Consider the following 27,877-nt stretch of genomic DNA (forward strand, 5'->3'; position numbering starts at 1 on the left):
AGAGCGAAAGAAAAAAGAAAGAAAGAAAGAAAGAAAGAAAGAAAGAAGAGAAGAAAAGAAAGAGACAAGATAGAAATAAAGATCAGCACATAGTTTATTCATCTGATTTTATGGGAACCATAACACACCATATCCAGACATACACACACTGCAAACACATACATCACTTCAAACATCCTTTCAGGTATCATCACAGTGAACAGTTGTTAAAACTCAGTCAGTCTAATTTCTGTCTATCTAGATTTGTAGCTAGATAAATTGGGAAACTGTGTAGGCTTTAACTTGCATGAACTACCATCTGATAGCAGCAACAGTAGACTACTGTAAAAGGATTACCACAGCACACCACTATTCTAAAATGTGAGGACTGGCAATTCTCAGAGCACAAATGACAACATTTTGCATTAGGCAGTCATATGAACATACTTTATCTTGTAGCTACTGTCCTTACCCAAGGAACCTGTGTTTACCTTACAATCTACCGCTTCACCAGTTTCAGTCTCCCAGCCCAATCTAGAACATACATACATTCCGATTCCAAACAGCCGATAGTCACACTTCTCAACAATTCTTTGGATTTCCATGTTTTATACACAAATTCATACTCAAACCCTTTAAGAACAAAATTAGGCCTTAGTATTGCATGGCTATGTTTTAATGAACTCAAACTGTTTTTTGACTATCTAACTCTTGGCATGGAACACTGGAAATTCAATTAACTTCTCGCTATTTTTAACGAACAAGATCCCTTCTCTTTTGTGAAAACAAACAAAAATATACACACTTCCACAGGCACACATTTAAAATAAAACACCAGGAACCAATTGTGCTCATAATACAAGATTGTTTGGTAACATGAAAAGGCACTTAAAAAGGGGTTAAGTCACTTCACACATTGTAAAAGGAGGAACCCCTCAAAACACCTCAGAAACAGAGAGAGACAAGGAATAGTCCCATGAAGAGGAAGGTGCTGGGTTCATGAAGCCCGACGACGAGAACAATGGCCACACTCAGAAACACGATGGATGGGATCAGTGTCCTGTCCAGGGTCAGTTCAGCCTGGGGGGTTAGGGGCTTGGTGATCTGAGCCTCTGATGATCTGCTTGGTAGACCTGTTTCTGAGGAAACCTGGAAAGTCTCCTCCTCTTTGTCAGCCGTAGTAGCGTCTTCCTCATCTGAACTGCTAGTACCATCTTGGGTCATGGTCACGGATGACTCTGAGATGTTCTCTGTGACTGCAAAAGATATGGTTTTGCGCTGAACTCCCAGAAGTGTCTGGCTCTCCAACCCAGGAGAGGTGTGTTCCCTAGCAGTGATGTCATCCTGCTGCTTAGAGCGGCCTGAGTCCTCAGAGAGCACAGCTGTCAGCTCGCTCAGGCCGGCTGCCATCCCTCGCTTGAAGCGCTGGTGAGACACAGGGGGGGACGTCTGTGAGACGTCATTGGGCGGCTCAGCAGTGTGGCTGGACAGACTCTGGGTCATTCTGTCCTCTCCTGTGGGCCCAACGTGTGTCAAGGTCACCATGGGAGGGTGCCACGGACAGGTGGCTACTACATCTACAACTACACCTACTTCGCCCCCTGCCTGGAACCTCTCTAGCTTGGGCCCAACAGCCTCTAGCATCAGGACTCCATCTTCTCTGGCCATGCCGTCATCCATTGATGTCAGCTGCTTATCATCAGACTCTTCAGGGAGAGATGGGGAGGCCTCAGAGGAAACCTTTATCTGGAATTTGCTACCCTCCTCAGCTCTGCTGAGCTTACAGTGGGTGGAATCTGAGGGATGTTCTAGGCGACTTGAGGAGCTGGTGCTTGGCTCCTGAATTCTGAAGGACTTCTCGTTTCCCTCCTCGGCATCTTTCTCTGCTTCCTGCCTTGGATCCTCCTCCACCTTTGACCCCTGCTCCGGCACCTCGTTCTCCACCTCCTCAACATCATCCTCCTCCTCCACCAACTTCCCCACCACTACATTTGGTGTTGCAGAAAGCACACTCTGATATAAAACATCTTCCAGTGAAGAAGGCATGTTGGCTTGGATCTCCGTGTGAGGTGGGTCAAGTTCGGAGTGTGGTTCTGTGTGTTCCAGAGTGAAGGCTCCTCCCTCCTCGTCCTCTTTTTCCTCCTCATCAACATCTGAGGCTTCAGTCATGCTGCTGTGGAGAGGTGTTGGAGATGAGCTCAGAGGTGTGGAAAAACGACTATCTTTGGGCTCTTCCTGGGATGTTCCTCCTCCCTTTTCCTCATTCTTGTCATCTGATGCTTCAGCAATGCTGACATGAGGTGGTGTTAGAATGTGCAGGTGTGTAGAGGGACTACTATCCTCCTCCTTCTCTTTCTCACCATCTGAGACTTTATCCATATTGCTGATGAGAGGTGAAGGAACATGCATAGGTGTGGGGGGACTACTATCTTTGGGCTCCTCCTGGAAGGATCCTCCCTTTTCCTCCTTCTTGCCATCTGATGCTTCAGCAATGCTGATGTGGAGTGGTGGTGGAACATGTTCTTCTAATTCAGAGTCCAGCTTGGGTATTTCACAATCCAGTTTTAGTAATTCACAGTCCAGTTCCTGTGAAGGCTCTGGTTCAGTTGTCAGTTGGTTGGCTTCAGATGCTACAGGTTTGGATAGTACTTCACTGGCTTGTGTTGTGGATGTGGAAAACACATGAGGTGATTGTTTACCCAGGGATATAGTGGCACTGGACAGTGTTCCATCTGCTAATGGAAGGTCTAGGTTGGCTGGGAGAGGAGAACTGGGTATGTCATCGGCAGTCTGTAGGAATAACACAAAAATAAAGAAATAACAGTGACCACCATGGGAGCTTTTGGGTAGAATGGTTCCAGATCTGTTTGTTCTGTACAGCCAACTCCTAAGGTTGTTGTCAAAGAATCTATGAGTTAGCTCCACAGCACAAATACTGTAGATCTAGTACCAGGCTAGCTTTGAGGCACAGGGACTAGTCACAAAGTGTGTTGCACACTAATATCACCACAGAGGAAAAGCAACTCAATGCATACTGAAAGTTCGGAATCCATGCTGATGTTATAAAACATTGTGGAGGACATATCATAAAAGGTCAAATGTATGTTTACATGACCCATGCATTTATGTAGGAGACAAAATACACTGACAGCAATCAACAACCAAAATAATGATCTATCAATCTAAAATCCAAAATAATTGTGTTTATCTGTTCATCCAAAATAAATGGCACCAAATTAACAATTACACTTACCGTCAATGGAAGACCATGCAACTCTCCCCCCCCCCCCCCCCCAAAAAACTACTAATTATCTTAAAGACATTAAAATATGGCAATTGTTCATTCGGAGGACAGTGGATGATAAGGATGAAACATGACATATATGGCTTCTAAAGAAACACGCACAAACATATACAGACTGTATAGATAAAACCATATGGACGTCATATGTTTTAGATTGAGTAAACACTTACATGACACTTGTTGAAACATCCATACCAAGACGATGGATCATTTGTTAATTCAAATTACTAAGGCATGATACCCTTAGATGTATATTCTTTAGAAGAATATCAGTAAATGTATTGTATGTAGGCTACGGTGGAGGCTGCTGAGGGGAGGACGGACATTGGAACGGAGTCTTTTGGCTGGAATGGAGTGAATGGAATGATATCAAACATATAAAAACAATGTGTTTGATACCATTCCATCCATTACTATCAGCTGTCATCCACTCAGCAGCCTCCACTGGTAGGCTAATGTTATACTACAATAGAATGGCTACTGCTACAGGAAGATTGTCTGTGTTATTGAGAAATAGGTGGCTAATGATGAAACACTCAAACTCTGATGCAAAATCATGCACACATCGTGAATAAGAACTAGGGTTGAAAAATTTCCCGGTATTATACAAATGTTCCATCCCGAGAATAAATCACTTTTCTCCCAGGTAACCTGGTATTTCCCGCCAAATCCGGAAGTGTCATTAAAAGCATTATAAAGCATATACAGTTGAAGTCGGAAGTTTACATACACTTACGTTGGAGTCATAAAAACTAGTTTTTCAACCACTCCACACATTTCTTGTTAACAAACTATAGTTTTGGCAAGTCGGTTAGGACATCTATTTTGTGCATGACACGTCATTTTTCCAACAATTGTTTACAGAGAGATTATTTCACTTATAATTCACTGTATCACAATTCCAGTGGGTCAGAAGTTTACATTCACTAAATTGACTGTGCCTTTAAACGGCTTGGAAAATTCCAGAAAATTATGTCATGGCTTTTGAAGCTTCTGATAGGCTAATTGACATCATTTGAGTCAATTGGAGGTGAACCTGTGGATGTATTTCAAGGCCTACTTTCAAACTCAGTGCCTCTTTGCTTGACATCATGGGAAAATCAAAAGAAATCAGCCAAGACCCCAGAAAAATAATTGTAGACCTCCATAAGTCTGGTTCATCCTTGGGAGCAATTTCCAAACGCCTGAAGGTACCACGTTCATCTGTACAAACAATAGTACACAAGTATAAACACCATGGGACCACGCAGCCGTCAAACCGCTCAGGAAGGAGACGCATTCTGTCTCCTAGAGATGAACGTACTTTGGTGCGAAAAGTGCAAATCAATCCCAGAACAACAGCAAAGGACCTTGTGAAGATGCTGGAGGAAACAGGTACAAAAGTATCTATATCCACAGTAAAACGAGTCCTATATTGACATAACCTGAAAAGCCGCTCAGCAAGGAAGAAGTCACTGCTCCAAAACAGCCATAAAAACGCCAGACTATGGTTTGCAACTGCTCATGGGGACAAAAATCGTACTTTTTGGAGAAATGTCCTCTGGTCTGATGAAACAAAAATAGAACTGTTTGGCCATAATGACCATCGTTATGTTTGGAGGAAAAAGAGGGATGCTTTCAAGCCGAAGAACACCATCCCAACCGTGAAGCACGGGGGTGGCAGTATGATATGGGGGGGCTTTGCTGCAAGAGGGACTGGTGCACTTCACAAAATAGATGGCATCATGAGGAAGGACAATTATGTGGATATATTGAAGCAACATCTCAAGACATCACAAATAGGTCTTCCAAATGGATAATGACCCCAATCATACTTCCAAAGTTGTGGCAAAATGGCTTAAGGACAACAATGTCAAGGTATTGGAGTGGTCATCACAAAGCCCTGACCTCAATCCTATAGAACATTTGTGGGCAGAACTGAAAAGGCGTGTGCAAGCAAGGAGGCCTACAAACCTGACTCAGTTACACCAGCTCTGTCAGGAGGAATGGGCCAAAATTCACCCAACTTATTGTGGGAAGCTTGTGGAAGGCTACCCAAAACGTTTGACCCAAGTTAAACAATTTAAAGGCAATGCTACCAAATACTAATTGAGTGTATGTAAACTTCTGACCCACTGGGAATGTGATGAATGAAATAAAAGCTGAAAGAAATCATTCTCTCTACTATTATTCTGGCATTTCACATTATTAAAATAAAGTGGTGATCCTAACTGACAGGGAATTGTTACTAGGATTAAATGTCAGGAATTGTGAAAAACTGAGTTTAAATACATTTGGCTAAGGAGTATGTCAACTTCCGACTTCAACTGTAAATATGTCTGGATTTGATTAGAGCTTTCATCAGCTATGAAAATTCAAACCTGATGCTACCTGACCCTGATGAGCCATGTATTAAATACATTTAATGAGCCCGAGCCCAAAAAAATCCCAAATGATTGAGCCATTATCCAATACATATATGATATTGGCTACTGCACATTACGCACGACAGAAAAACATAAAAGCCCATAGATGTAGCTAGCTATATGCGCTCTTGGGTAAATAAATTAAACTAGCTCCAGTAGACTAGTCTTTTTGAGTGTGAACTGCATTACTGTACTGTATTATACTGTATTATATGGACTGGAATTACACACATCGTTCAAACCACGATAAAGCAGAAGACAACATGTGATTCTGGTGGAGCACATTCGGCCTACAAAGTTAGAAGTATAGACTAGCGAATTTGATTTTAATTTAGAAATATAATAGGGCCTATTGGTATAATTAGTAGGCTGACTGACCTTTCATAACATTCCCCCTAATGTTATTAGCCTACCTCCTTTTTCTCTCTCTATTGTTGCTTCATTCCATCCTCGCTTTCAACAGTTAAATTTAATAGATTTCGTTGTTCTTATTTTCATCATTCTAATGACATCCTTGAATAATATAGGACTAGAATTTGATGCAGAAGGCTTTCACTTCTCTTCACGAAGATTGAATGGTTATGGGTCTGAATAAATCATTGCTATAGCCTTCCGCCATCACACGTTCGCTCTTCTTTCAAACTACCCGTTCCATTGGCTGCTGTATTTAACTTTCAGCAAAAAAGAGCTTGCGTCCCTCTTGGAAGTCTAAGAAATACAAAAAATATGTAGTGGCAAGAAACAGTATGTGAACCCTTTGGAATTACCTGGACTTCTGCATAAATTGGTCATACAATTTGACAACAATAGACAAACACAGTCTGCTTAAACTAATAAAACACAAACAATTATACGTTTTCCTGTCTTTATTGAACACACCGTGTAAACATTCACAGTGCAGGGTGGAAAAGGTATGTGAACCCTTGGTTTTAATAACTGGTTGACCCTACTTTGGCAGCAATAACCTCAACCAAACACTTTCTGTAGTTGTGGATCAGACCTGCACAACGGTCAGGAGGAATTTTGGAACATTCCTCTTTGCAAAACTATTTCAGTTCAGCAATATTCTTGGGATGTCTGGTGTGAACTGATCTCTTGAGGTCATGCCACATCATCTCAATCGGGTTGAGGTCAGGACTCTGACTGGGCCACTCCAGAAGGCATATTTTCTTCTGTTGAAACCATTCTGTTGTTGATTTACTTCTGTGTTTTGGGTTGTTGTCGTCCTGTTGCATCACCCAACTTCTGTTGAGCTTCAATTAGCGGACAGAAATCCTTGCATTCTCCTGCAAAATGTCTTGATAAACTTGGGAATTAATTTTTCCGTCGATTATAGCAAGCTGTTCAGGCCCTGCGGCAGCAAAGCAGCTCCAAACCATGATGCTCCCTTCACCATACTTTACAGTTGGGATGAGGTTTTGATGTTGGTGTGCTGTGCGTTTTTCTCCACACATAGTGTTGTGTGTTCCTTCCAAACAACTCAACTTTAGTTTCATCTGTCCACAGAATATTTTGCCAGTAGCGCTGTGGAACATCCAGATGCTCTTTTGTGAACTTCAGATGTGCAGCAATCTTTTTTTTTGGACAGCAGTTGCTTCTTCCGTTGTATCCTCCTATGAGCACCATTCTTGTTTAGTGTTTTACGAATCGTAGACTCGTCAACAGAGATGTTAGCATCTTCCAGAGATTTCTTAAAGTCTTTAGCTGACACTAGGATTCTTCTTAACCTCATTGAGCATTCTGCGCTGTGTTCTTGCAGTCATCTTTGCAGGATGGCCACACCTAGGGAGAGTAGCAACAGCGCTGAACTTTCTCCATTTATAGACAATTTGTATTACCGTGGACTGATGAACATCAAGGCTTTTAGAGATACTTTGGTAACCCTTTCCAGCTTTATGCAAGTCAGCAATTCTTAGTCTTGGGTCTTCTGAGATCTCTTTTCAGGCAATGCTTCTTGTGAATAGCAAACTCAAATTTTGTGAGTGTTTTTATAGGGCATGGCACCTCTAACCAACATCTCCAATCTCGTCTCAATGATTGTACTCCAGGTTGGCTGACTCCTGACTCCAATTAGCTTTTGGAGAAGTCATTAGCCTAGGGGTTCACATACTTTTTCCAACCTGCACTGTGAATGTTTAAACTATGTATTCAATATAGACAAGACAAATACAATAATTTGTGTGTTATTAGTTTAAGCACACTATGTTTGTCTATTGTTGTGACAGATGAAGATCCGATCTAATTTTATGACCAATTTATGCAGAAATCCAGATAATTCCACAGGGTTCACATACTGTTTTGTGCCATTGTATGTGCAACAAGCTATTCTAGTCTAGCTTTTCCTGCATTGGACTCCAAGAACTAAGGAGCGTTTTTTTAAGGAAAGGCCAGCGAGGCACAGGTGCTTGCATACTGCGCAAGAGACAGAGGCTATAAGTTAGAAGCTTCTCATGAATAACCCATCATTATTTAGCTAAATATAATGCAAATACTGCATTGAATGTATTACCTAAAACAGGTAGGCTAGGACATCTATATATAGGGTATATATATAGAACATAATTATCTATTTGAATGCAATATGAATGGAGTTGATGGAGAGCGAGAAAGACTGTGAGAGACTGCTCCCTCGGGCACTGATTTAAAGCAACAATATTCAAGTGATAGGCTGTTTTAAATTCTGGAGCTGCAATTAAAAACATAATCATCTTTACAATTTAAAAACAATGACGGATGGAGATGGTTAAATTAGACGCGCATTCTGTCTTTATATTACTGTAGAATAGGCTATACTGCAGCAAATGTAGGCATACCTATCACAATAAATAAAGTTCCCATGATGAGCTGACCCTGAGCGTTGATTCATCATGCAGAGGCCGTAGCCAGATTTAGGCATTGCATATCATTTAACAGTTCCATTTCACATTTACATTTACGTCATTTAGCAGACGCTCTTATCCAGAGCGACTTACAAATTGGTGCATTCACCTTACACGCCATGCTGTTGCTATAAATACGTTCTTATAATTTGTCTGTAATACCAACATGTTTCAAGCAGACCACCATAATCCCTGTGCCCAAGAACACTAAGGTAACCTGCCTAAATGACTACCGACCCGTAGCACATCTGTAGCCATGAAACGCTTTGAAAGGCTGGTCATGGCTCACATCAACACCATTATCCCAGAAACACTAGACCTACTCCAATTTCCATACTGCACCAACAGATCCACAGATGATGCAACCTCTATTGCACTCCACACTGCCCTTTCCCACCTGGACAAAAGGAAAACCTATGTGAGAATGCTATTCATTGACTACAGCTCAGCATTCAACACCATAGTGCTCATCACTAAGCTAAGGACTAAACACCTCCCTCTGCAACTGGATCCTGGACTTCCTGACGGGCCGCCCCCAGGTGGTAAGGATAGGTAACAACACATCCGCCACACTGATCCTCAACATGGGGGCCCCTCAGGGGTGCGTGCTCAGTCCCCTCCTGTACTCTCTGTTCACTCATGACTGCACGACCAGGCAAGAAATGATGGTGTTGGAGTCGTGCCTGGCCGTGCAGTACCCTTGACTGAGCACGCACCCCTGAGGGGCCCCTATGTTGAGGATCAGTGTGGCGGATGTGCTGTTACCTACCCTTACCGCCTGATCACTGACAACGATAGGGAGGAGGTGAGAGACCTGATCGTGTGTTGCAAGGACAACAACCTCTCCCTCAACGTGATCAAGACAAAGGAGATGAGTGTGGACTACTGGAAAAGGAGGACCGAGCACGCCCCCATTCACATCGATGGGGCAGTAGTGGAACAGGTTGAGAGCTTCAAGTTCCTTTGCGTCTACATCACCAACAAACTGACATGGTCCAAGCACACCAAGACAGTCGTGAAGAGGGCATGACAAAACCTATTCCCACACAGGAGACTGAAAAGATTTGGCATGGGTCCTCAGATCCTCAAAAGGTTTTCCAGCCTAACCATCGAGAGCATCCGGACGGGTTGCATCACTACCTGGTACGGCAACTGCTTGGCCTCCGACCGCAAGGCACTACAGAGGGTAGTGCGTACGGCCCAGTACATCACCGGGGCCAAGCTTCCTGCCATCCAGGACCTCTATACCAGGCTGTGTCAGAGGAAGGCCCTAAAAATTGTCAAAGACTCCAGCCAGCCTACTCATAGACTGTTCTCTCTGCTACAGCATGGCAAGCGGTACCGGAGCGCCAAGTCTAGGTTCAAGAGGCTCCTAAATAGCTTCTACCCCCAAGCCATAAGACTCCTGAACAGCTAATCAAATAGCTACCCAGACTGCATTGTTGGTTAAGGGCTGGTAAGTAAGCATTTCACTGTAAGATCCACACCTGTTGTATTCGGCGCATGTGACTAATACAATACAATTTGATTTGATTTTATTATAATTTACCGGTTTCTCACAGTTATTTATCCCAGTTATTTATCCTGGGAAAAGGGAGTGGTTTTGAGTGGTAAATTCCGGTAAATCTTGGTAACCGGGTTACCACTATTCAACCCTAATAAGAACTGAAAGACAAATGATACAAGTAGCAAAAACAGCTCATGCAGTGTGTGGCCATCAGCGTGCACGTTACCTAAATTGTGGCTGAAGCTTCAATGAGCTGTGAAATGAATTGTCATTGGAGAAAAAAATATTAGTTTGAAATTTATTGCACTTTATTAGTCAATTCACCCATATTTAGGAACAGAACATATTTGCCACTACTTGTTGTCGCATGCAAAATTAAGAACAATTCTAATATAATTATTGTATGCCCTTATGAACGAAAAATCTAATATGGGCTGAAACCTAAGATCTAATGAATTTGCACTTTCGCTGAAAATCATGCATTGATGTCAATGGGAGATTTATGTGAAAGTTTTAGCTGGAAGTACAGCTCTCAAGTTAGGATTCAGCCATAACTGAATAAAATAACATAGGTCTAGTTATTTAACCTGAAACTTTCAACTGTAACACGAACCAACACACTCTGGGATTCAATAATGAGATAGCTAAACATGCATGAGATTGAATGCATAGAAATTACAGTGAAGTTTATGATTTCAGCCGATCTGCTGAGGGGAAGGCATTAACTACAGATTCATACATCTATGGCTCTGCTAGCTATGTGCCACATTCATTCATATCCATATTGCCATTCCATTCAATTAGCTGATGAAATAGGCATGCACATATTTATGACCATTCTTACAAATAATTTCTGCAGTTCTGTTATACTGTATCTACCGGTTTACACTTCATATTAAGTTGCTGTAACTCTACCGTAACCCTGTTATTATACTAGTATTAACATTGTACTAACATGTTATCACAACAATGCCTCTGATGGTGTGTGCCCCACTAAATCCTTATCCTGACGATGACAAACTGTTCCAAACACATATGAGGCCTAAGATGTGCATATCCAATGGAACTTTTCCAGGTGCTGAATTGACTGAACAGTTCAAGAAAACTGAATTCCTTTAACTGTACACAAAGTGCTCCTCTACACTTTTACAACCCGAGAGTGTGTCATCCCTAAATGTACCAAGATGAAATGTACAACATAGAGAATGTAGTATAAATATATGAATACAAGTTCAAAGATAACTGGTAAGAAATACTGATGAGTTATTCCACCATTACCTCTAAGTCAAGCTCTGGTTGAAGAATGACTGGACACTGAGGACAGGGCTTCAACATGTCTGGCACTGGCTTAGTCACCGCTTCATCTTCAAAAACAAAGGTCAACAGTTAATCACACTACCCATTATTCTAAATGTACACTTTCATGTAAAACTCTGTACATACATTGTATGTATTGAACTGGCCTGAGAGGTAACAGTATGATTGAAACAGTGAATATAGCGAGAGTCAAAATAAGGATAGAAAAATGTCTCCTTACTCTCTCTCTTTTGTTTCATCCTTTTACAACTTTGTAATAACTCTGTGTGATACTCATATGCAGCAGTCCTGCTTTACCTTCACCCTTCTCTGGGAACTGTGCAAAGTAGTCAGAATCCTCCATACTGAAAGCAAAGACATAACATGACTGTTAACCAATGGCACTGCAATGAAGACACTCATGATCCTATTGTAAAGATAAATGTAAATATACATTTGATCAGCATGATCTTATGTTACTGTTTTTTAGAACACGAGACATACAATGCATTCGGAAAGTGTTCAGACTCCTTCCCTTAATCAGCATTTTGATACGTTACAGACTTATTTTCTTCATCAATCTACACACAATGCCCCATAATGACAAAGTTAAAACTGTTTTTTAGAACTTTTTTGCAAATGTGTTAACAATAAAAACCAGAATACCTTATTTAAATAAGTATTCAGACCCTCAGGTGCACCCTGTTTCCATTGATCATCCTTGAGATGTTTCTACAACTTGATTGGAGTCTACCTGTAGTTGATTCAATTGATTGGACATTATTTGGAAAGGCCCACACACCTGTCTATATAAGGTCCCACAGTTGACATTGCATGTCAGAGCAAAAACCAAGTCATGAGGTCGGAATTGTCAGTAGAGCTCCGAGACAGGATTGTATCAAGTCACAGATCTGGAGAGGCTACCAAAAAATGTCTGCAGCATTGAAGGTCCCCAAGAACACAGTGGCCTTCATAATTCTTAAATGGAAGAAGTTTGAAAGAAGAGCCTTGGTCAGGGAGGTGACCAAGAACCCGATGGTCACTCTGACAGAGTTCCAGAGTTCCTCTGTGGAGATGGGAGAACATTGCAGAAGGACAACCATCTCTGCAGCACTCCCAACAATAAGAACTTTACGGTAGAGTGGCCAGACGGAAGCCACTCCTCAGTAAAAGGAATATGACAACCCGCTTGGAGTTTGCCAAAATTTACTCTCAGACCATGAAAAACAAGATTCTCTTGTTTGATGAAACTAAGATTGAACTCTTTGGCCTGAAGGCCAAGCGTTACGTCTGGAGGAAACCTGGCACCATCCCTACGGTGAAGCATGGTCGTGGCAGCATCATTCCCTGGGGATGTTTTTCAGTGGCAGGGACTGGGAGATCAGTCAGGATTGAGGGAAAGATGAACGGAGTAAAGTACAGATAAATCCTTAATGAAAACCTGCTCCAGAGTGCTCAGGACCTCAAATTGGGGCGAAGGTTCATCTTCCAACAGGACAACGCAGGAGTGGCTTTGGGACAAGTCCCTGAATGTCCTTGAGTGGCCCAGCCAGAGCCTGGACTTGAACCCAATCGAACATCTCTGGAGAGACCTGAAAATAGCTGTACAGCGACGCTCCCCATCCAACCTGACAGAGCTTGAGAGGATCTGCGGAGAAGAATGGGAGAAACTCCCACAATACATGTGTGCCAAGCTTGTAGCGTCATACCCAAGAACATTCGAGGCTGTAATCACTGCCAATGGTGCTTCAACAAAGTACTGAGTAAAGGGTCTGAATACTTACGTAAATGTGAAATTTGCGGGGGTTTTTATTTATACATTTGTAAAAATTTCTAAAAAAAATGTTTTGCTTTGTCATCATGGGGTATTGTATGTAGATTGATGAGGGAAAAACTATTTAATCAATTTAAGAATAAGGCTGAAACGTAACAAAATGTGGAAAACTGTCTTAATATTTTCCGAATGCACTGTAGGCCTAAAGAAAGCATGACTCTCACAGAGCCTTACTCTCACATCTCACACATTAGTGGAGTGGAGTGTTGGTCACTACTTGTTGAGTAATAGCCTACAAGATGGAAGCCAAGATAATCTTATAATATAGCACAAGACATATACCTCATGATCACTCTTAGAAATGCGAGTGGATACGCCTTCCTCCTGATCTTGGCGTTTTCCCTTTACCTACCATTCACTTGTCATTTCTCTGAAGAGTTTGAGCAGGGGTGTTAATTAAGACCTAGACAACCAGGTGAGGGGAGATCCTTACTAGGGACCTTAATTCATCAATCAAGTACAAAGATGAAGCAAAAACTCACAGACACTTAGCCCTACGTGAAATGAGTTTGACATGAGTTAGAGGATCGCGGCTAGAAGGGATGCAGTTAATGTCAAAGTGACGTCAAAAGTTGATTTTTCGAGTCGCGCCTGGGAGAATTTTCACATTTTAGTTAACCCAAACTAACTATTTTCTTAATCTTAACCTAATTATCCAAACGTGCTGCGTAAATTCTCCTAACCTGCTACGAAAAGTTTTTTTATTTAATTTTTTTTACACCTTTTTCTCCCCAATTTCGTGGTATCCAATTGGTAGTTACAATCTCGTCTCATCGCTGCAACTGCCGTACGGACTCGGGAGAGGCGAAGGTTGAGAGCCTTGCATCCTCCGAAACACAGCCCAACCAAGCCACACAGCTTCTTGACACATTGCCCACTTAACCCGGAAGCCAGCCGCACCAATGTGTCGGAGGAAACACTGTACACCTTGCGACCGTGTTAGCGTGCACTGCGCCTGGCCCACCACAGGAGTCGCTAGTGCGCGATGGGACAAAGACATCTCTGCCAGCCAAACTCTACCCTTAACCCGGACTACACTTGGGCCAATTGTGCGCCGTCCCATGGGTTTCCCGGTCGCGGCCGGCTGCGTCAGAGCCTGGACTCTTACCCAGAATCTCTAGTGGCACAGCTAGCACTGCGATGCAGTGCCTTAGACCACTGCGCTACTAGGGAGGGCGCCGAAAAGTCACTTCTGAAATTAGCTTCATCCCATTTAGTCAAAATTAATTTAGAGACATTGGCAGAAAACATGATATTAGCAAGGGTCTCCAGTGTCAGGGGGTAGTGAAATAAGATATTACATATAACAAATTGTGACAAAACAACTGGCAGAGGCAGTGGAAAATAACAGCCACAAGTGTATTGGTAACTGATGCTGTGGCCTAATGACCTTGATAAAGCAAGCTATTTTGAAGATTTTATTTATGACTAGTCCACGGGGTGTACTTGTATATCAAGCTGCCTAAAGCTACAGAAATAGGAGATATAATCCTGCCCTATAGCCGTTGCTCAGACAAGGCTACTTACTTACTTCCCTAACATCCTGAATAGGATGGCAGATTTCACTCAAAAGGTTTGTTTAGTTAACTACAGAACCCATTTATTAATTGGGGGGTTTTCCGTGCCCCCCACCAACCATCCTTTTTCACTGCCCCACTTCTTTGTCCCACCTTTTCTCCTCTCAAGGCTGCATACAGTAGTAATGAAGACCCACATGACTGGATCCATCTATATCCTATATCCCAGGAATCCACAGTCTTTTTAAGGGTTTTCAGGGGGAGGTGACCCCCAAACCCCCTGACTACTCACACGCAGGATCACAAGTTTCATCATGTGTTCCATGCTTGTGAGTGTGAGATGCCAAACAATAACTCAGTAGCCTATGTTCCCATCCTTCTCAATGGCGAACTGCCATTGCAGACAGATGCCAAGTGTTAAGAGGCAGTGGAAAACTACAGAAATCTAGATACACTGTTTTTATATTATGCCTTGGGGTTTAATGATGGGGTGATGTTTTCCATTGATCACATGGTGGCAGTTGATGCATACACTGTGATGCACAATTGACTGCCAAATATGAGGGCGACAACCATCATTTTAAGAATAGAGGTGTGAATTAGACAATTGGTCATTTATGAGAGAAGGACACTTCCTATCTATCCATCTAGCCTATCTATCAGCCTACACTGAAAATGAAATGATCCTGTCAATGAAAAGGAGAGCCCTGCAGACGATCAGATTGCTTTAGAGGAATAAGGTCAAAAGGAGCAATAAGGGGAGGAGTCAGGTGGAGCCTCAGAGATGACCTATTCCATTGATACCGGATTGGACTGATGTCAACTGTGGTTTTCCATTGAAAGGTCAGGGGTAAGTGTCAGAGAACGGAGGGGCTGAAAGTGACACCTGCCTTGTACAAGCTATTTCAATCCCCCTCACAGCTCATACACCCCTGGATTGCTGGCATTCTGAGAGGGTGTGTGTGCATGTGTCCGCCATCTCCGCCCCCTTCAATGTACTGAAGACTGGATCACAAAATATAACCTGGTTGAAATATTCTGAGATTGTCCCACATAAACCACTGATGCAAACCAAATCTGATTTTGCGTAACTACATTGGGTGGGTAGGCCTATTATATGGCAAGCACTGTCTGCAACCAACCACTCTGTTAAAATGAAGTGCTTTGTAACCCCAAAACTAGTGGCAACTGAGCAGCCACTCACTCAAAGGAGAACAAACCTTAAAGGGATACTTCAGGATTCTGGCAATGAAGCCCTTTATCTACTTCCCCACAGTCAGATGAGCTTGTGGATACCATTTTTGTCTCTGCGTGCAGCGTTAGTGCAATTGTAAACTAGCATTAGCGCAATGACTGGAAGTCTATGGTAACTGCTAGCATGCTAGTACATACCATAGACTTCCAGTCAATGCGTCTAATGCTAGTTAGCATTGGCTCACAAAACTACCTCTGTAGTATTGTCGATGAAGGGCTTTATTGACAAAATCCCGAAGTATCCCTTTACCTTTGCAGGTGTATTGAGACACATCATCCTGAGATGTTTTGAAACATGACATGGGGTGTGTTGTAACTCCACTTAATCAAGTGTTGTGCAACACCTTGCCGGGACAGGGAGCACTACCAGAAAAGGTTGAAAACACTTTGTTGGTATTTCAAGTTCTGTTTAGTGCAGAAATAGATCCCTTTTCTTTTGGTGCCATTTCCTCTCTCTAAAGCTTCAAAACATTATTATGATGTTTCACATCCTGTCTAGTGCAGAATACCTTCTTCGGGAACATTTTAACTGATGAATGTATCTGATCATTTGCCAGTTTATCCCATTTGGGCAGGCACTGCTGAGCACAGTGCTCAATCCACCAGCAGTGGCTGGAGGTTTTAAAGCAAGGATTGCAGGATACTGTATTTACCTCTACCATTAAAAGTTGGAAATGTGGGAATGGGACGTCTCATTATTGATCGTCAATATGCCTGATGGTTTTGATATCAGTTAATCATGATCCATTACACCTCATGACACAAAAAGCTGCTTAATACTAATATATAAGTATACTTTTCTTTCTTCAAACGTGCATACAACATTGTGTAAAATAATCATAAAGTTCAACAAAAAAAATATTACCCACAATCCAAGATTTGGCAAGAAAGGAAGTGCAAGGAGATTAAAACCAGACGTCTAATTAGTTCAATCACTAAATGTTCTCTATCTTCGTTTATCCTCATAAATAAATCTACTTACATTTTGAGAAAGATATTAAGTTGGATGATTTATTTATTTTAATTGGTAAAATGAAATTAAGAAATCATTGAAATTTCTTGAATTAATTATTATTAAAGACATGCTCCGGAACTTTGCCGATAAATAAATGTTTTTTAACCTCCCGCTTTGGGCTGGATGTGTCTGTAGTTCATACATGCACAATCTCTGAGCAGAATCACTGTTTTACCTCAATTAGTTTGAAAGCTATGTTTTTTTCTGGAAGCTGTTCTGCGCCATTTTCCCTCACGTGCGCCAGACCCCTAGCAATTCAAGTTCTAGCCAATGAGTTTCAGCCGCTCGCCATTTCAGTGACAGCTAGCAAGATGCATACACAGCAGAGTGAACAAGAGAGCAATGACGTGGTGCACGTATCTGTTCATATGTGACGTAGTATGCAATTCTCAGGGCCACTTTTGGCTCGTGAGCAGTACTTTCAGACCTACTGGCTAAAAAGTATACAAAAATACTGGAGAATCTCTTTACGTACACGTTGGTGGGTTTACATTCAAACACCCTCCAAACAACAGCTCTCAGGATAGATGCACTACTTTTCATGGTTTCATTACACAATCATGGTGTTTTGAGTCGTTCTATTTTTACAGTGCACTAAAACAAGTGTTCCTGGAAGAAGTGGTCCTGAGACCTTTCACCCTGACTTTTTCACAACCCCTTAGACAACTTTCATCACTGTAGTAGCACCACAGTAGTCCCTCAAAACTATTATCAAATGTGATTCGTGTGAAAGTGTAATAGCAGATTGTATTATCATCTTATTATAGGCTTGCTATTATCTTCCATTCCTTTCCATGTTTGCATTCCTTAGGCTTAGGCTATAGGCCTACTGTACATAGCCTACGGTAAGTAGGCCTAGGTCTATTTTGTTTGACGTCAACAGATTGATAGGATGCTTGGATGATGATCAAGGGAATTTACCTGTAACTGCTTTCAGTTTTCAGGATACTTGTAAGGTCTGGCATATCAAAAGGGCTAGCTTGTGCTACATCGTCTTCGTAGGACACGAGAAGAGTTACCGGGTAATTCATGTGCGAGTTGTTCGCCCAGTAATCGCCATCTGGAGTTTCGTAACGGACAACAAACTCAATGCGAGCCCCATGGTGAAGATACGGTGGGCAGAAGGAGAGCTTGAAGGAAAATGTATCAGCCTCACCGTCGCCCTGGACATAATCTGCTGGACAATCAAAGTAGGTGCTCCAGCTGTCCATAGTTGATCGAATGCACACAGTTTTGTTAAATGAAATATTAAGCACTCGAATAAACACGATAAATGCCAAGGGCTCGTCTTCAATGGGTGACACACTCTCCACCTCTACTTTATTAGTGTGCACTGCATTCGTCAGGGCAGCGGCAGTGGGAATGGTCCACTCCGGGTTTATGCGGTAGGTCGGTTCACGGATTTTCGGTCGGTATTTTGCCTCCTCTTCTTCCCACCTGGCATCATCCTCATCATCCGAATCAAATTGGACGAATTCCCTAACGTCGGTTAGGTCTCTACCTGTTGTATCGGCAAACGACACTCTCCTGCTAGGAATTGCATCTTTGATTTTCAGATACTCTGCGGTCTCATCATAGATGGACCGTCCGCGTTTCCTAGGGATAGGAGAGCACCTGGGGATGAGACGCACGTTTGTCTCCTCGCTGTCTTCATATTCTTCATCCGAATTACACTGTCCTTCGTCATAACACCGTCCTTCTCCGGATGACCCCTCTTTCTTCACCTTGGTGAAAAGACCCTCCTGGGATGGTATGGTTAAAAAAGACATTTTCTCGGCTATTCACCCTTCGAGTCGCCTGTTAACAGCACTGGTCAGAGGATAGAATCCAATAGAATCCAGTGGTATGGGTTTGTACAGCTTTAACCCAGCGTTACGAACAGAACTGCCACTTCTCCTGAGTTTCAGAACGTGTTGTACAGCATGACGGCAATGGAGTACTGAGGAGCAAGTGCTGGTCTCTATTATACCAACTTTTGTTGCTCGTACAGGGTAGTCCTCCTTGTTTAGAAGACCTTAGCTGGAACTTTAGTTAGGTCTTATTCCCAGAGGAATAACCGTCTAATTTTAGCTGTGTATTGCCTGCTCCAAATTTGCTATTTAAGTTGGTACAACCCTGGACTGGCGACTCCACCCTCTGTTTCAGTTTGCCGAGACCATACACGCCCATCTCCAACACTACACTTTAGGCTACTACACTCTGTTTGGAAACATGCTTTTATATTCATAAATAATATTAGACCGAAATAAACCACGCCTAAACAGTGCAAAAGGATATTATGGTCAATCCTATGTTTTCTTCTGTATTGTTCTTATTATTGGGCTATGTAATATGCCATAACAAATTACAACAGTATTGTACATCAATGTTAGATTTGTTTTTAAGTTCCTTTACCTTACCTGAAGGGTTTCCCTTCTGATCGAACCACAGGATATTTTATTATGATATTTCAGTCCTTTACTCTATGTGAATGGAATATTCCCATGATGTCACATCATGTTCTTTTTTATTATGTAACGTCACATTGTGTCACAATGGGCTACAGTGTATTTAAAGGGCTCTTGGAATGCCTATCAGAATGTGATGCTTCTTCAAATCGCCATATTTGCCATTACATCGTTGTATTTAAACATACGACAATAATCACATAACCTACTGTAGGCTATAGGCTACAATATAATATGTAGGGAATTTTAATTTGATCATTCTTTTGTTGCTGAGAATTTTCTTGAAATGCAGATGAGCTTTGTGATTGACATAAGTTCACTGAAAACCCATGCTAACACATGGTTATAACAGTATTGCACTTTTCATGTAGTCTACTTTTGGCCAGCTAATAGCCTAACCACCGATCAAGTAACGTTATGGACTAAATGTTCAAATCCTGTTGCAGCAGGATTATTTTGCTGTGACAATATAGGTACAATTAAGATTCCCTTCACCAGGACACCAGCGCCACCAGCCTGTACCAGGCAGGAGGGGTCCATGGACTCATGCTGCTTACACCAAATCCTGACTCTGCCATCAGCATGACACAACAGGAACCGAGATTCGACAGACCAGGCAATGTTTTTCCACTCCTCAATTGTCCAGTGTTGGTGATCGCGTTCTCACTGGAGCCACTTCTTCTTGTTTTTAGCTGATAGGAGTGGAACCTGGTGTGGTCGTCTGCTGCAGTAGCCCATCCATGACAAGGATCGATGAGTTGTGCGTTCCAAGATGCCGTTCTGCACACCACTGTTGTACTGCGTCGTTATTTGTCTGTTGTTGGCCCACCTGTTAGCTTGCACGATTCTTGCCATTCTCCTTCGACCTCTTTCATCAACAAGTTGTTTTCGCCCACAGGACTGCCGCTGACTGGATGTTTTTTGTTTGTCAAACCATTCTCAGTAAACCCTGGACACTGTCGTGTGTGAAAGGCCAGGAGGGCTGCCATTTCTGAGATACTGGATCCGACACCTGACACTGCCGATCATACCACGCTCAATGTCACTTAGGTCACTCGTTTTGCCCATTCTAACATTCAATCGAATAGTAACTGAATGCCTCGATGCCTGTCTGCCTGCTTTATATAGCCATGGCCACATGACTCACTGTAGGAGCAAACAATTTTCGTGAATGGGATGGTGTACCTGATAAAAGGGCCGGTGAGTGTAGGTTGTATGACATGTTTAATCTAAATAATCATAGCTAGGCCTATATGGATAATCGAGCATATTGTAGACCTTCCTAGTAAAAAATTATATACTGTCTTGTGCTCTGTTACTGATGGTAAATGAATGGTGTGGTTCTCATTCTCATACTCCATAGACTCCTTGTTTTGGATCATTACTCCATCTGATCCACTAGGTGGCATAAGTAATGCTGCCATTCACATTTGTGTCTCTGTTGTGATCCAATAATAGTTGCCTGGCTATCCATCCACATTGCTCTGCCACCTGAGCAACTGAATGCAATTCAGGTTGAGTCGTCAGGCAAAAATAATAGGCCTATTTCAAATTTTGAGTGCTGGCTACATGAATGGAAAGCTAGTAGGTTGGCTATGCAATAATTGGTACAAGACTCTATCAACTTGGTCATATTCAATATTATCAGAGACCATAACTTGGACTGGAATAAAAACAGGGCCAAGTTGCTCTATATCTGTGTTATAACACTTAAATTACTACAGTGATAATATTGTTGTCATGACATTAATGTAACTACACTCCCTTGTCAGGTGTCATGTGCAAGCATTTTGCATGATAAGGGGAAGCCGGTGTTCTAAATTGATGTTGAAATTGATATTGCTTTCCTTTCTCTGTCTGCGAAAATCAGTCTCTCATCTTTCGAGCAGGCAGCACATTCAACTGGACATTGTTTCTCCATATACTATATTTTAATAATCGGTAATAATCAGCAAGTTTCAATTGCTGGTAGGCCTACAATGAAGTGCATAATTATTCCTAACCCAACGTATTTTGCAATTCACATATCAAGGTAAGGCTACATTGTAGGCCAGAAAAAACCATCCTATCAAAATAGATCGAGTGTCGGGGTACTGCATACAATGTCAGTGTACGTGTACGTGCGCGCCCCCTAGTACTGAAAATATGCAGCGCAGCTTCTGTTGGTAAAGCTGACTCACTCAAACATACCTCCTTTGTATGATTGGTGGATATGTTTCAGCGCGGCGTACTGTAACCAATCAGTGGATTGTTTTCCTATCTCGTAACGTAATAAACATCGCGGCCGGAGAAATAGTGAGGGAAAGGAGAAATGTAAACAATTTCAGGACTCTGTGGAATTATAAAACAGGACTTTATTCAATATAATACTTTAAAAAAAATAATGCACAATTAGTGCTAAATTAATATCTTGCTTTTAAGAGAACGGGACCTAGTTGTAACACGAATAACACACGCAAGGTAAGCTAGCTAGCCAGCTAGCTCGCGCTACAGTACTGTAGGCCTCTAGCTAAATTTACGCGGAAAAGGAACTTACTAACTGTTTATAGAAAATACGAGCTAGTAATTTGTGCAACGAACAAGGTAGCTAGTTGTATCTAGCTATTTAAATATTTCCACTAACGTTACCCTCTAGGCTAGGTAACTAATTTGTAGGCTATTGCGTTAGCTAGCGCAGCAGACTAATTGGCAAAAATGAGCGGAAAAACGAGGTATAGCAAAAAGTCTGCAGACTCCGCACCGAAGAAACGATGTCAGTCCGACGAGCAGGTTGGGCAGGCCCCTCTTCCAAGTAAGTTAGCCAAAGTGGACGGCGAGGTGTCCAGTGAATTACCATCGAATTCTCATGGTAACAAAAGTGGGGAAGATGGCGATAAAGTACCAGCCATAGAAGAGAAGAATGGTGGAAATGAGGAGAGTGGACTAGATCTGAAAAAGGAACCTGGGGGGGGGATTTGTGCAGCTGTCACTGCCAATAACCCATCCAGTGCTGAGGCACATGTCAGCGCCGCCAACAGTGCTCCTTTATCGGGTGCACCAGGCTCTAGCGATGCAAAGGAAGTAAAAACCCAGGGAAGTGCTGGTGCTGGAGATTGCCGACCCTCAACTTCACTGGACCAATCTGATTCGGCCGCTATAGCAGCCGCCGAGGCACTTGCTAGTCTCACAGGAGCAGCTGCGGGTGAAGAGGTTAAACAAACGTCCTTTTCCTCCAAAAAAGTAGGACATTATGAGAGAATGGGACACAAAGGTAAGCGTGGTGACCATGAGTCCTCAAAGGAACGATCGAAACCTGAAAGGGGTCTTCACACACAGGCAGCAGCGGCAGACAGCTCTACCTCACTGCGTGGAGTTGACAGGGAGGATGCCGAGGACATGCCCGATGCGGACGAGGAAGACGACTCAATACCCGGATCTTCATCCACACCGAGTTCCTCTTTCCCTTCAGATAATGATGAAGATGACGGGGAGTGCGCTATAGTGTCAGTGAAGATGGCCCCGGAGATCCGACAGTCAGTGGCCATTCTGGCGCAGGTACAGATGAGGCTGGACGCTCTGGAGAAGAAAGGTGCGCGGCTCCACCAGCGGCTAGAGCTGAAACTGAGCCGCCAGCGCCGTCCATACGTGGACCAGCGTAGCTCCATCATACAGGCCATCCCCGGCTTCTGGGTCACGGCAGTATCCTTTTGAATACTCCTACACACACACACGTATGTTGTTGATTGTGAGTGTGTTGGTATGTCACATGTATTTTTCCCTTGGCTCAAAGCTCAACAGTTATTGAACCACCCTCATCTATCTGCTCACATCGACAAAACAGATGAAGGCGCTCTCAGTTACATGACCAACCTTGAAGTAAGTAAATAATCACAGTGAAAATGTAATGATTCTTTAAAGTCTTCTGAATAAATGTTCTATTGCTCCCCTGAAATGAAAATGTATTCTTGTCTCCTTAGATTGAATCCTTCAAGACCAACAAGCTTGGTTACAGAATCGGGTTCCACTTCAAACGGAATCCTTACTTCCAGAACAACATCATCGTGAAGGAGCTCCACCTTGGAATGGCAGGTGAGTGACAGATCCAGTTGTCATATCTATCTTGCTAGGATGCCACATTTTACATGGACCAGGTGTCCCTACATCTTTGACAGGTGTAGATGTGTAATCAGGTATTGGCTGTAAATGAGGCCAATAATGAGGATATCCTTCCCCTGTTATACGTTCTCTCACAGGATCTCCAGTGTCTTTCTCCAACCCCATCCTGTGGCACCGCGGGCAGAACCTGACGCTTCACAGTGAGCCCAGGAGGTCGGGACGCGGCGTCTACCAGACCTTCTTCAGCTGGTTCAGCGACCACGCCAGTCCTGGCCGGGACGACATAGCACAGGTAACGGCATGCTCACTGCCAGGCATAGGTTGAGAGCTGGTGCACAGTCTAACATGCATGGAGTAATCCAGCAAAGACGCATTGCACAGATCCACTGGTGATCACACGACTGACTTTATGTTAGGCTCTGTATATTATGCTTACGGTTACTGCACTATTCCAACACACTCTTCTCTCTTTGTTCCGTGTGAATCTATAGATTCTGAAAGATGACCTTTTCAGAAACCCTCTCCGATACTATTTGACTCCACTGTGGGAACCCAGGCAGAATGGCAGGTAAGCAGCCCAACAAAACCTATTGTCGTAGAACTTAGCTCAATAAGGACTTTCCATCTTCATGATACTATTACCATTTTATAACCACTTTATTATGTGCTGTAATGTAGCCTAAAACACTGCCAAACACTTTTATAACCCTTTATTAGAACGCATTTTGTGTAAAAAAAGATTGTTCTAACGATCACAACATACGGTTCCAACAGCACCAGTGGTCCCAAGCCAGCTGACAACAGCAACAGGGAGGATTGTGTGGTGATCTCTGACTCGGATGATGATGATGATGATGATGATGATGAAGAAGAGCAGGCTAAGTCTGGACGAGGTCTTAGCAGGGAAGAGGAGGATGAGGAAGAGGATGAGGAGCATGGGGGCCGAGATGCAGGTTAGTCAATACTGTAATAGCGCTTTAGAAGCCCATGATTCCAGTCCCTTAGGGCTACGCTGTCTGCTGGTTTACAGAAAAGACAATGTGATGAGTCAGGTTTTATGCTCCAACACAGATGTGCACAACATATGCTTTGATTCCAGTCCTTTAGGGCCACAGTGTCTGCTGGTTTACCTCTACTTCCTGAGAAATGTGTATACGTGTGTAGTAAGATGTCCCTGTATGAGTAATCCAGGTGAAACTGAATAGACAGCGAATATGTCCTCAGAATCAGATGAAAGCCCAGAGGAGGATGATGACGGAGAGGTTGCAATAGACGGTAAGACATTGTCCACGAGCAGAAATGTTATTATGGAGGGTTGTTGGATCTGCTGCTCGGCTTTGCAGCTCAGTTTAGAACATGAAGTCATTGTTTGGATGAAAGTCTATTTATTTCAATGGTTCAGGAGACTGTGATTTTGAAATGCCAACTCAGCAGCCTATTCTGCAAAAACTCAAGGACTGTTTTTACTTTAAATGCAAGAGACGTTTTGTACAGTCATTGGAAGTTATATTTTGGAAGATTATTGGATTAAGGGGTGCTTTGTCAATTTGTGTATCCATTTTGGTTACCTGATACTTCAATCCACCACTTACTGTTTTCACCATTCACACACAATTGCACAACATAATTGTATTCCTACTCCTGGGCTTTCACCATAATCCAGTGTTAAACCCCCCCTGTTTATATCCCATACTAATCACCCCATTGGCTCAGAGTGGGAAGCCCATTATAAAAGGTCTGATCATCTCCATTCCCCAGGCTCTGATGACAGCGACCAGGATGCCAGAGAGGATGAGGACTCATCGTACGGAGAGAAGGATGAAGAGGTGGACGTGGAAGACGTGGATGAATCACGAGGTCGCGAGGTCAGAGACCAAGATAAAGAGGAGGATGTTGAGGTGGACGAAGAAGAGGACGAGAGCTAAGATTGTTTGTTCTTTCCAATTTCCTTTTTTTCTTATTATGCACAAAATATCAATTATTGTTAATAAATTCTAAATGCTTGACTGCATTTTAAAATCAGGGTAAATAAAAAGAAATCCAGGACACCAAGTTTTGACTGTATATTTTACTGTAATCTTTGTTGGATTTTTTAAAATAGGTTTTTTGGTAACGATTCTTTATTACTGGGGTCTCAAATTCGAAGGACTGTAACTTAATCATGCATTAGATCTTGACTCATTCATTCAGTTTACTCTTATTGTTAGGGCTACTCAACACAAAACGAAAATAATACCAGTACAATAATATTCTACGAGGTTTGAGACCCCTGATTGAATTTTGTTAATACTGCCCAAATTTGGCAGAATCTGTTGTTGCAAATAGTCCAATAAAACAATACTAGATATTTTTCTGACAGGTATCAGTGATCACGTCTTCAACTCAATTTATCTTGGACTTTTCCTATTGTAAATCTTATCTTTGACGAGGTAAAAAGGAGATTTTCAGAGAGGTTGTAATATTATTCCCAACGCATCTTGGATGCACTTCCTACTGAACCAAATCTTGTTCTCAGGGATGACCTAGTCGTGAGTGTTTTCATGGAAGGAAACTCATAGATTTTTGAGACCATATACTATATAATTGTTTCTCACACTCCTGCCATTGTTTGGGTGTATCTGTGTAAAATAAGTTTACTCTACAGTAGTTTGTGTTATTTTAAAAAGGTAAATATAGGTAATGTCTTCTGTGTTTTCACGCCTTTCCTATCATAAATTTAGTGTGTAGCTGTGCACCCATATTAATTAATATTCACACATGTTTATAGTCTATGTTTTTCAATTCTTTAAGTATATTTTAACATTCATAGTTATTTGGGTGGAATCCCACATTTTTGTAACATGAATTGTAATATTTTGAGCTTGTTGCATTCATGCATTCAAAAAGTTTTGCTTTTGTGTAACTTTTAGAAACTGTTATCGTCACATTTTTGTTTTTTGATAAATAAGTGTCTATCAAAGTAAGTTAAGTCAGAATGATGACATTTAACAGTTTGAACAATTCTGTATAGAGCAAATATTTGCAGTGACTGTTGCCTGAAAGGCATTGACGAGTGTGGTCCGACAAAGTAACAGAACTGTAGCCCAGGGCAGCTCTTAAACTACTGTAACAATGCTAGCTAGTGGTTCTATGACGTTTCTTTTCCACACAGACTGATGGCATTGGCATGTACATATTTAAAGTTAACTTTGTGTGCAGAGTTTGAATCTGTTAAGCTTAAATCATTACCTGTAGCCATCTGGAATTTGACAAATAGGGTACATTAACAAAAAGTTATATTTTGTGTGCTGAATTATTTTATAGTATGCTATAGTTCTGAAGAAAATGTGTTTTGTTTTTTAAGATAAAATAATGTCTGCATTTTGAATCCGACTTAATTAAATAGCAAGTTATTTATTTTTGCTTACTGGTTTTTGTTGTCTGAGTTTTCGTAGTTAGGTAAATACAACCTTCTGTACTGAAAATAATGCCAAACCAGAAGATGGCAGTATACAACTGCAAGGATACATGGTATCACAACTCTGAACTGCTTTTGTAACCCAAGTGATGTACAATTAATTAAGAAATTCGAAAATAACAAATAGTATTCTGAATCAGGAATATAGGGCTAATGTGTATCGAAGGTAACAGAATCACTGCGTCCATTGATGAGTCAGCCAGATTGTATGTATAATACTGTGAAACTCAGAGCTTTATATTCAAGATGACAACTGACTTTGACATTATGACAGTAAAGACACACTGTTGTTTGTAAATTATGTTTAGGTTGGCCTATTCTTATAGGAACAGGCAAAGGGCTTTGAAGACACCAACAATATCAGTATATCATTTATGGAGGATGTCAACCAGTGTCACAGCTTTGATATCTCTTTTTAGGCTGTGTTTATACAGGTAGCCCAATTCTGTTATTGCTTTCACTAATTGGTATTTTGATCAATCAGTTCAGCTCTGAAAAAGATAAGATGTGAAAAGATCTAATGTGATTGGTCAATATACCAATTAGTGGAAAAAAGATTGGTATTGGGCTGCCTCTGTAAACGCAGTATTCAGATTCATGTTAACTCTTGGCTCTGCAAATAGCCTCAGGCGGGGCATTTTTGGACATGCCCGGACAAAGGAACAGCGGCAATGTTGCAATGGTTCACTTAAACCCTTGATTCCAGTTTTAATGCACAGCTATAAATGTTCCACTAGCAAAAACCTGTCCTGCTGTTAGCTCCAGAACACACTGAGGCATGCAGACTAGGAGGGGCACTTACTATTAATAAAAGCAATGGGGGAAAAATACAGCATTCATACACCATCAAATGATAACACAATGACAAACCCAATATCTCTCTGCCTC

The 27,877-nt window shown here is 42.0% G+C and overlaps 2 protein-coding genes across 3 annotated transcripts; one reads left to right on the plus strand and one right to left on the minus strand.

The window, feature by feature from the left end:
• Nucleotides 1–76: 76 nt before the first annotated feature.
• Nucleotides 77–19,110, minus strand: ppp1r3f (protein phosphatase 1, regulatory subunit 3F). The gene is made up of 4 exons (XM_029719092.1): nt 17,912–19,110; nt 11,689–11,735; nt 11,353–11,438; nt 77–2,769 (listed from the first exon to the last, which is right to left on the minus strand). The coding sequence occupies exons 1-4, from the start codon at nt 18,757–18,759 to the stop codon at nt 925–927; spliced, it is 2,826 nt and encodes a 941-aa protein (XP_029574952.1). The 5' UTR covers nt 18,760–19,110; the 3' UTR covers nt 77–924.
• A 2,529-nt stretch (nt 19,111–21,639) lies between these two features.
• Nucleotides 21,640–26,928, plus strand: tspy (testis specific protein Y-linked). Of its 2 annotated transcripts, XM_029719093.1 has the most exons (8): nt 21,641–23,115; nt 23,215–23,292; nt 23,394–23,505; nt 23,670–23,824; nt 24,024–24,100; nt 24,307–24,485; nt 24,757–24,807; nt 25,291–26,928. In XM_029719093.1, exons 1-8 carry the CDS (start codon nt 22,132–22,134, stop codon nt 25,455–25,457), a joined length of 1,803 nt encoding a protein of 600 aa, XP_029574953.1. In that variant the 5' UTR covers nt 21,641–22,131; the 3' UTR covers nt 25,458–26,928. The 2 variants fall into 2 exon arrangements, with proteins under 2 accessions (XP_029574954.1, XP_029574953.1); XM_029719094.1 differs by lacking the exon at nt 24,757–24,807 and having other exon boundaries at nt 21,640–23,115.
• The last annotated feature ends 949 nt before the right edge of the window (nt 26,929–27,877 follow it).

The sequence above is a fragment of the Salmo trutta genome, chromosome 28, assembly GCF_901001165.1.
Source record: "Salmo trutta chromosome 28, fSalTru1.1, whole genome shotgun sequence".
Taxonomy (NCBI): Eukaryota; Metazoa; Chordata; class Actinopteri; order Salmoniformes; family Salmonidae; genus Salmo; species Salmo trutta.